We start from the raw sequence: 10,160 nt of genomic DNA, 5'->3' as shown, positions 1-10,160 counted from the left end.
GGGTATGTGTAGACTGGAATGAACACAGTGTTGTGGGGTATGAGTAGAGATGAATGAACACAGTGTTGTGGGTATGTGTAGAGATGAATGAACACAGTGTTGTGGGGTATGAGTAGAGATGAATGAACACAGTGTTGGGGGGTATGAGTAGAGATGAATGAACACAGTGTTGTGGGGTATGTGTAGAGATGAATGAACACAGTGTTGTGGGGTATGTGTAGACGGGAATGAACACAGTGTTGTGGGGTATGTGTAGACGGGAATGAACACAGTGTTGTGGGATATGTGTAGACTGGAATGAACACAGTGTTGTGGGGTATGTGTAGACGGGAATGAACACAGTGTTGCTGGGTGTGAGTAGAGATGAATGAACCCAGCTGTTGTGGGGTTTGGGCAGACTTGCTGTGGACGTCCCCCGAGATGCTGCGGGACGAGGTGCTGTTGAGGCGAGGCACGGAGAAGAGCGATGTCTACTCCCTCTCCATCATCTTCCAGGAGGTGGCGCTACGATCAGAACCCTACAGCTCGCACGCCTTGACGCCTGAAGGTGAGATTTGTGTGTTTGTGTGTCTGTTTGTCTGTCTGTCTGTCTGTCTGTCTGTCTGTCTACCTACCTGCTTCATCTGAAGGTCAGATATCTGTCTGTCTGTCTGTCTGTCTGTCTGTCTGTCTGTTTGCCTGCATCATCTTTCAAAAGATGACACTCAAGTCGAAACACTTTTGTTTGTGCGCCTGGACGAATGAAGGTCAGATCTCTGTCCCTCTGTTTGTCTGTCTGTTTGTCTTTCTGTCTGTATGTATGTCTGGCTGGCTGGCTGGCTGGCTGGCTGGCTGGCTGTCTGCATCATATTTCCAACATTGTCATTCAGGCCAGAACATTACAAATTGTGCGCCTTGACAACTGAAGGTGATATCTCTGTCTGGTATTGGGACATTCAACATATTGTTTTGTCATCATTTTCACGAGTTTTCATTCATAACCAGCTGAGGAATAAATAACACTGTTCCCCATGTAACAAATCGAGGTGGTGAATGGGTTTGAGCTTTCAGGTGAAACGTGGATTGTCAAAGTAAAAGCCAATGAGGCTGATTATTTGATGTGTGGAACCATCGCGGCTTTTGATTCGTGTTTTCGAGGACAACGATTGTATGTAATCATTCGCTCTCAAAGACCCAATCAATGTTGGTGATTACCGCTGGGACTCATGGTCAATTTGCAACTTATGTCTGTAATCGCAAAATCCACAATAAAAAGTCAGAAAACACTATTTAAAAAAAAGGGAATATGCTCAAAACTTACTGAATAAGATGGCTGCTCTGTACATTTTCGGACTAGAAGAAAAGCGACGAACAAGTTACGTTTGACGTCACAGACAAGTATGACGTGTTATCTCGAACTTCTGACGCGTTGGGGTCCAGAATTGCATTGAAAAATTTACGTTCAGAAAAAGGATCCCCATGTATTATTGTGCGTCCCTTTGCTTATCCAAAATGAAGACAAAAACGATGTTTGGTGGCATGTTGTCAGACTAGCTTTGTTGTTCCTCGGGGACCATATCGCCTTCGGTTTTCATATTTATCAACCGCGGCCTTCGGGCTTGGTCGATAAAGATGAAACCGAAGACGACAATTATGGTCCCCTCGGACCAACACAAAAGCTCGTCTGTCAACAAGCCACCAAACATCTTATAATATTCCTTCCCATGTGATATGGCTGTACGTGATGTGTGTTGTGTCACAGTGGCACAATGTGTGTGTGTGTGTGTGTGTGTGTGTGTGTGTGTGTGTGTGTGTGTGTGTGTGTGTGTGTGTGTGTGTGTGTGTGTGTGTGTGTGTGTCTGTGTTTTAAGTTGAGATTTGTCATTGTTCAATGTAAATGATGTATTGCATCTATTGGATAATGTGTTGTTGTAAGCGTAGTGTTACGTTGATTTGTTAGAATGTATATGTATTTGATGTTTAAATAGTAAGGTTTTATTCACAGTTAATATGTAAAGCGCGGAGAGCATAGTTTTACCGTGGTTCGCGCTATATAAGCTCTCATTATTATTATTTAAGTTATTGAGACATCCCAGTGCACTAAGGGATTTATAGAGTGTCATGAAGTGGATTGTAGTGTGAAATAAAGGATCTTTTCTGAAAACGTGTTCTGCCCTATCTTTTTACGCTGACTTCAAACTTCACACCAACACACTCCAAACACAGAAATTTGGGAGGATACAGACTTATTATTTTCTCCCCCAAAATATAACACGATTCTCCACCTCAAATACATCAATACGAATCAACTTCTTGAACACACAGTTCACACAACATATAGCATTCACTCAATGCATGTAAATACATGTTATAAAGATACTTTCTCAACGATAGATTAACGCACAAGATGAAGTGCTGACCAACACTCACGAGTTCGTATCACGGCTCACTGCATGTCGTCATTTACACATCCTTGTGTCGTTGAATCCCGTAGATGATGAATTCCCAGAACTTTCCTTATAGGTGCCAACACACACCTTTCACGTTTCTCCCCGAGAAACATTTCCGCCATTAGCGAAATAAACCGTCGTCGCTACGACCGGTAACGATGGAAACTCCTCCGTTTAGCCATCTCTGCGCCGATGTGGTCTCTTCCCCCACCATCGCTCCGCATTCTCCCGTGTAAGGTCCCTCCCTTTGTCCACGCCATGGAAAAACCCTCATGGAACCTCCTAAAGAATTAACCCAAGTCTTAATACACATTCTCTTAAACGATCTCCTCTTCCTAAACTAAAGTCATGTAAACATCTCTCTCGTTCATTCTACATTCACATTCCGTCCACAGACAAAATCCAACTATACTTCATCCATGAATCACTTAATCCATCACTGACATTACCACACATAGTATCACTGTCTTAAACATAGCATAAATGCGTAACAGCAATTATGTTCAAGAATTTACCAACAAAAACCATAACATAATCACAAGAATTCTCTCAAAACTTCACACTAGAATTTAGTGCACTTTGTATACACTAACCTTTACATTCCAGCTATGTATTCCAACTTCAATAATATACAACATAGTAAATCATTTACCTTAAGAGACCCGTCTCTTGAAAGAGTACTTGTTCCCAGAACAAAACCGACACGCGCCGACAACCTTCCCGGTTGAAAATCTTAAACGCTGTGACTTTATTAACCCCAGACCAGCTACAGTTCTCATAAACACAACTCATGTCAAACTATGGTTTTCTCGTGAAACGCACAAAACCCGTGATAACGCCTCTCCCGTCACCTTCGCATCGCACTGCAATATTTAGGGAGGTTAAAAACACGACGTGGTTTCACCTCACAAATATGCTAATCACATCTTTGTGACATAGAGCAAATCGAGAAAATTCATTATTTTCGAGATTTGCTCTATAAATCCCTTAGTGCACTGGGATTGTTTCAATAACAATATTGTCAGTACCGCCATAGAAAAAAGAAGATTCCAAACGCACATTTTGCTACGACCATTTGAATAGGCATAACTGTGTGGTCAGGTCGTGTTAGATCTACTTTTGTGTGGGATGTCTCAAGTGTGTCGTGCTTTCGTCACACGCATTTTAATTTCTGTTGGTAAATTCCAGTGTAGCGTTAACCTGAACAGTGATGATCTTTCATAGAGACCTCATTTGAACTCGGAGAAAGGACTGTGCTCTTCGTTATTTGCGATTCGAAACCTCCAGTCGAGCTTCGACGGATTGGCTGTGCAGAGTGACTCCCCTTGAATACACCAGTTAACAGTTTCGGCGTTTACATGGAACGAAGAAGGAAAGCGGAAGAGGAAGAAGTACAAACATACTCGCAAAAATCGATCTGCGCCCGATGTAATCCTTAGAACCTTTACACTCTTTCTTCGAACACTCAAAAGCAACTTCAGGGCTGGAAGACTACAAAATTGCACTTTCTGCCGACTGAATCTACACTTTCTCAAATCAACCGGAACAGGAAAAAGAAGAAAAAACTTTCAAAAAAACGATCTGCGGATGCGCATTTTCTCAAAAACAGGAAACCGGAAGAGGAAGAAGGAGCAAAAGTGCTCGTAGAAAAAGATGTGCGCATGTGCGAATCTAAAATGGCCGCGGAACTCCAAGAGTGCGCTAACGGTTTTAGCGCATCACCATTAGCCAATCAACTGCTTCACATCAGTCCTGTGACACCAGTACTTACTGACAATTATTATTATTATTATTATTATATATGTGCCCATGCAGGCTTTTATACCAAATGAGAGCATCCTTCTACCGGGACACATGCCAACAAGCAACAGCTTGGCTCGTTTCTTTTCAAAGTTGGAAATATTCGCTGCAATTCTTTGTGTATATTGACATAGGTGCCACTTCCAACATTAATTGCACCCCCCGCGGGTTAGGGGGAAGAATTTACCCGATGCTCCCCAGCATGTCGTAAGAGGCGACTAACGGATTTTGTTTCTCCGTTTACCCTTGATAAGTGTTTCTTGTATAGAATAGAGTCAATTTTTGTACAGATTTTAGTCAAGCAGTATGTAAGAAATGTTAAGTCCTTTGTACTGGAAACTTGCATTCTCCCAGTAAGGTCATATATTGTACTACGTTGCAAGCCCCTGGAGCAAATTTTTGATTAGTGCTTTTGTGAACTAGAAACAATTGACAAGTGGCTCTATCCCATCTCCCCCCTTTCCCCGTCGCGATATAACCCTTCGTGGTTGAAAACGACGTTAAACACCAAATAAAGAAAGAAACATTAAAGGCACAGTGCAGCTCACAGCCTTCGTTTTGCGTTTTTGTTGCAGCTGAGTGCATTTACAGTTCAAAAATCCTCCTATGGTAGTAAAACAAACCCAAAACTACCCAACGACGACATCTGTGAAGCTCGACAGTTTCTTGTTCACGCGAGTGCATAAATTAACCTAGTTATTACGTGGTGTTTGGTCGGAGTTCGATTCAACTGAGTGATTCCGGCCTCCATTTTGTTTTACACAAACTCATGATGACGTCTGACATAGTTTGCTAGTGACGTGTCTTTTTGTGCATGATGTGGTGATCTACCTGATCTAAATTTAGATCCAAAAATAGGTCAAGACCAGCCGGGTCCGAGTACGAAATTAATTCGTAAAAAAAATCGCAGTTCTTGACTCTTTGGGTGCAAGTCAATGAAACTTGGTAGTTCTTCCAACGGATAGCTGCCTGAGGTATGACTAAAAGCCCCAGGGGCTCCGTGCACCTGGATTTGACAAGTTTAGTACCTTTAATTGAGCAACTCTGCAGAGGCTGCTGCTTTTTCGGGCATCCCATGTGTTTCAGCCGAAAGATGCTTTTAACCGGTGTGATAGTTAGGATAGGTCTGTGGTGAAAATAAGTGATTACACGAAAAGGACGATACAGTTGGACCTGTCTTTAGCGACCACCCAATGAACCGACTAGAAGTGGCCGTTCTAGACAGGTGGTCGCCAAAGGAAGGTGAATTTTATATCCACGAGGATCTTTTAGGCTGATCGTAATGGGCAGGTTGTCTTTATCAAGAGGTGGTCGCTAGGGCAGGTTGGACGGTACCTTTTAATATCGAACGCCAAATCGTACTCCGGCAGCGTTTATCAGAAAGCGTTTATCATGAATGGCAGAGAGAAAAGATATCACTCAGGAAGTTTCTTCCGAGTTTTGCGGTTAAGATTGACAACACACCAAGACGTGCCGGCAAAACAATGTCATTAATTAATTTTAGTTGTTGTGAGTGATGTCTTCCTGAACGAGATTTTATTTTCTCCCTGGCCAGAATATGACAGTGGATCGATATATGGGAGTGTTGGATTCTTTCGAGTCGTTGAAAGTGCGTTTGTTTTCTTGTAATTTTGATGTCATTGTCTGTTGGAGTAGAATTGGCTTGAGTGTGAGAAATGGATTGCAACAAATCGAAGCAAAACAAAGAAGAGTATGAGGGGTTTGGGCTGGTAGAAAGGGTGAGGGGGAGAAAGAGATGGATTGTGCAGCATTATATCGGTTCTTCATAAGGCTATGGCTAGGTTAGCAAGCACAGTACATCTTTCTTGTAATTTTGATTTATTCGATGTTATTGGCTTTTAAACTGGGATCGGTTGAGCGTGAGTAATGGATGGTAAATACCAAAAACAGTAGAAGAAAAAAAATGTTGAGGGGGGGGTGGAGTGGTTAGAAAAAGAGAGAGGAGGTGGATGGATTGTCTGTTCCTGATATATTGATATGTTAAGTTAGCAAACACGAAACATGGCGTTTCTGAATCGTGTCGCAAGTAAAAATTCAAACTAATGAGTTTTTAGAGTTTTCAGTGAAAAGTGTTTATTGACGTTTTCATCAGAACGTAGTGAAAACGTGTCCAAATGCAAGAATGCTATTAACCCTTGTGAAAGCATTAACTGCTCTATGCTGCTAACATGACCGTTTACATGCAAAGTGAGGTAACTGTACGATTGATTGAATGCAAAAAAGATAATTATTTTGGTAGGAAACTGGGCGGACACATTTATCATCAAAGCGCATCAATTTAAGGAAATTATAGTTAAAGGAACGATGAGAGATGAAGAATGGAGTGGAACAACGAATGAAGAAACGACAGAAGAAAGAAGAAACAATGAAAAGAAAGGCTGACATAATAATATAATTGTGATTTATTTTATTTTGTGCTGGCAGTGTTAAACCTCATTTTGCTGGTCTGCAGTTATCACAACTTTAATTTTTATTTCGTGTTGGTGTCTCGGTGCATTCCATGTTCTTTATCTCCCTCTCTATTTGGTATTGAAGATAAGGCTGAGAATATCCTTGCCAGCAGGCATTTGAATGAAGATTACTGCAATCTAAACAACGAAGTGACTGTGGTAAGATGAACAAAGTTAAAAAACAAAGGAATACTGTACTCACCAATACAAGAACGAGACAAGACGGTACGAATTTTCGCTTATGGAAGCTTCATCAGGAAAAACAAGAACACAAAAAGTAAAACACGAACCCAGTTTTACTGCAGTAAAACTGAAATGAGTTTTACTTCATTAAAAACGTCTGCTTGGGCGAACGATGACATTATTCGGTTTTAAACTTTTACTGCAGTAAAACTGAAACGAGTTTTACTGCAGTAAAACCAGAACCAGAACAGGAACCGTCAAGGCCCCGCTCGCTTCCTGTTCCCCCTACGAATGATTTCTTCTGGTTTAGCCGCCCAGGATAGTTCTGGGTAATCTTCAATCAATCAATCAATATGAGGCTTATATCGCGCGTATTCCGTGGGTACAGTTCTAAGCGCAGGGATTTTTTTTTTAATGCAATTTATATCGCGCACATATTCAAGGCGCAGGGATTTATTTATGCCGTGTGAGATGGAATTTGTTTACACAATACGTCACGCATTCACATCGGCCAGCAGATCGCAGCCATTTCGGCGCATATCCTACTTTTCACGGCCTATTATTCCAAGTCACACGGGTATTTTGGTGGACATTTTTATCTATGCCTATACAATTTTGCCAGGAAAGACCCTTTTGTCAATCGTGGGATCTTTAACGTGCACACCCCAATGTAGTGTACGCGAAGGGACCTCGGTTTTTCGTCTCATCCGAAAGACTAGCACTTGAACCCACCACCTAGGTTAGGAAAGGTGGGAGAAAATTGCTAACGCCCTGACCCAGGGTCGAACTCGCAACCTCTCGCTTCCGAGCGCAAGTGCGTTACCACTCGGCCACCCATCTTGGACTCGTCTACGACCGTGACTAAAAGAGGGGAAACACACGCATTTCAATCGTACAACAAGCAAACCGTTTTACTGCAGTAAAACTTATATGAAGAGTACTGCAGTAAAAACGGCTGCTTGTATTGTCATATTGTGATCATCCGCCCGGGCAGCTGATTTTACTGCAGTAAAACTTTTTACTGCAGTAAAACTCATTTAAGTTTTACTGCAGTGAAACTGGGTTAGTGTTTTACTGCAGTAATCTTCATTTTAGTTTTACTGCAGTAAAAAAAGTACCGACTGTTGGGGCGGATGATGACATTATTCAGTTTTACTGCAGTAAAACTAGTTTTAGTGCAGTAAACCTTTTTTACTGCAGTAAAACTTTTTTACTGCAGTAAAACTGAATAATGTCATCATCCGCCAAGGATATGAGAAGGTTCGACCCGTTTGTTCGGTAAGGGATTTATTTGCCGAAGTCAACTTTGTGCAGACTCTCCTCGGTATCCGAACACCCCCATGTGCACGCATGCGCACGATAAAGATCCCAAGCTCACAGCGAAAGTCTCTAGGTTTCGAAAAATATGAATGCACGACGCATGCAAACTCTGATCTATTCTGCTGCCGTCTGGACCCGCCAGAGATTAAGAGTGATGACCCGACACTGAGTTCACAGCACAAGTCAAACTGTTAGTTTGTTGCCGATTGGTTCGTCATTCCTCCGGGACTACATGCCCCCCCCCCCCCCCCCCCCCGACCCCTCCTCCTCAAACCTGACGTTTGTTTTCTACCTTAATGGTATACTCCTTCCCATGTAAAAGTTAAACTATATCATATAAAACATCAACACAATGCATGTTTTCTTTCTCGCTTTTTTCATGTAAACCAGCATATATCCATCTGGGCTTAATAATGATAATCATAATAATAATAATAATAAGGGTATTTATATGGCGCAAATCCTACCATAGTTCTAAGCGCCTTACAAACAAAATCAACGAATCAGCAAACAAATACAAGGTGAAAAACGAACCAATTACACTTCATTACAACAACTTTAAGCTCACCAACCTGGTTGCTTTTTATGCTGAGTGAAATGTTTGGTCGAATTAATTTTGTCAAATGACACCAGTGTCAACGATCATTCTTCAATTGTGCACGCTTTGCACGAACGTTTATCCGGCGTCGTATACTTTAAGGCTGTCCTTACCTCACATTGGCGTTCTGTTGTAGTTAGTGCAAAACTAAACACCTGGCTGCTTAATTCCTTTGGAAAGTAAGACGGTTCAGAACTAATTTCGCAGATTGAAACAGATGTCAGTTTTGAAATTAATTCTGCAAAACGTCAGACTGAAAACAGAAAGCAGCCAGGCTTTTAATATTTGGCATGCATCCAGGTTTTCTCATGTAAAACACTGGAAAGATGAGTGGTAGTTAACAGGTTGGACAATGCAAGAATAGCCTGTTAATGTTCAATTACAAGATGAAAAATTCACTGAAACCTTGATCTGTCAATCTTCAAAGTGGAGGAGCAAGATACACAACAAACAAATAATAACGGTGATAAAATGAACACTTAGCTTCGATTGTTGGCTTTGCTGCTACAAAGATGGCAGGAAGCAAATAATGATAGTTTACACATGACCAAATGTGGCTTTAAGCTTCAGGTCTCAGGAAGTGAGATTAATGGTGGGGGAAGGGAGACGGGGGGACTCGGGGTCACATCCACTCCCTTGGAGGACAAACAACCTGCCGGCCGTTACTGTCACCCTCCCCTCCCCTCCCCAGAGCACCAATAAATCAGGAAGAAATCGGAGAAACCCACGAAGCCCAGAGCGCTCGCATCCGTGCGTTGAGAATCGCGAGAAATTGGGTGTACTTTTTCATTTTGTGCAGTTGATTTATGATCCGTTGGCCTCAAACTCAGTTTCTTTTCTGTCTTTTCCTCCTCTACACAGTTCGTCTTCTGCACATTGTCATTTTCATCAGCGAGCAAGCGGGAGAGTGATGATGATGCTCTGGAGTATTCTCGCTTTGTTCGTTCGTCTGTCTGTCTTTCTGTCTTTCTGTCTGTCTGTATGTGTTGCCATCCACATAACTACTGTCTATTTGATTAATTGTCACAAGTTTTGGTCAAAACAATTTCCTACATACCATAATCGCTTTGCCTACTAATAAGGATGGTAGTACAAGGCGAGTTTTGACAAATAGAAATACTTCTGCCTAGTTCATGCAGATCATGTACATGTTGTGGTTTTTGCCTTTGCAGAGATCATCAGGAAGGTGCGCAAGCCCCCGCCCCTGTGTCGCCCCTCCGTGTCCCCCCAGGCCGCCCCGCCCCAGTTCATCCAGATCATGAAGCAGTGCTGGTCAGAGATGCCGGACATGAGGCCCACGGTGGAGGAGGTCTACGAGCAGTTCAAGAAACTCACCGGTGGCAAGTGAGTATGGGAGCA

General features: G+C 42.3%; 1 protein-coding gene across 1 annotated transcript; it reads left to right on the top strand.

The window, feature by feature from the left end:
• Positions 1-363: 363 nt before the first annotated feature.
• Positions 364-10,149, top strand: LOC138955232 (retinal guanylyl cyclase 1-like). The gene is made up of 2 exons (XM_070326880.1): positions 364-547; positions 9,974-10,149. Exons 1-2 carry the CDS (start codon positions 364-366, stop codon positions 10,147-10,149), a joined length of 360 nt encoding a protein of 119 aa, XP_070182981.1.
• The last annotated feature ends 11 nt before the right edge of the window (positions 10,150-10,160 follow it).

Source organism: Littorina saxatilis, unplaced genomic scaffold (genome assembly GCF_037325665.1).
Source record: "Littorina saxatilis isolate snail1 unplaced genomic scaffold, US_GU_Lsax_2.0 scaffold_509, whole genome shotgun sequence".
NCBI classification, from domain to species: domain Eukaryota; kingdom Metazoa; phylum Mollusca; class Gastropoda; order Littorinimorpha; family Littorinidae; genus Littorina; species Littorina saxatilis.
Note: the sequence above shows the minus strand (reverse complement) of the source record. Positions and strands in the feature narration are given on the sequence as shown.

Coding starts and splice junctions, on each gene's coding strand:
- LOC138955232 (XM_070326880.1), top strand. CDS start 364: ATGAATGAACCCAGCTGTTGTGGGGTTTGGGCAGACTTGCTGTGGACG. Junction 548..9,973: donor GCACGCCTTGACGCCTGAAG/GTGAGATTTGTG, acceptor TTGCCTTTGCAG/AGATCATCAGGAAGGTGCGC.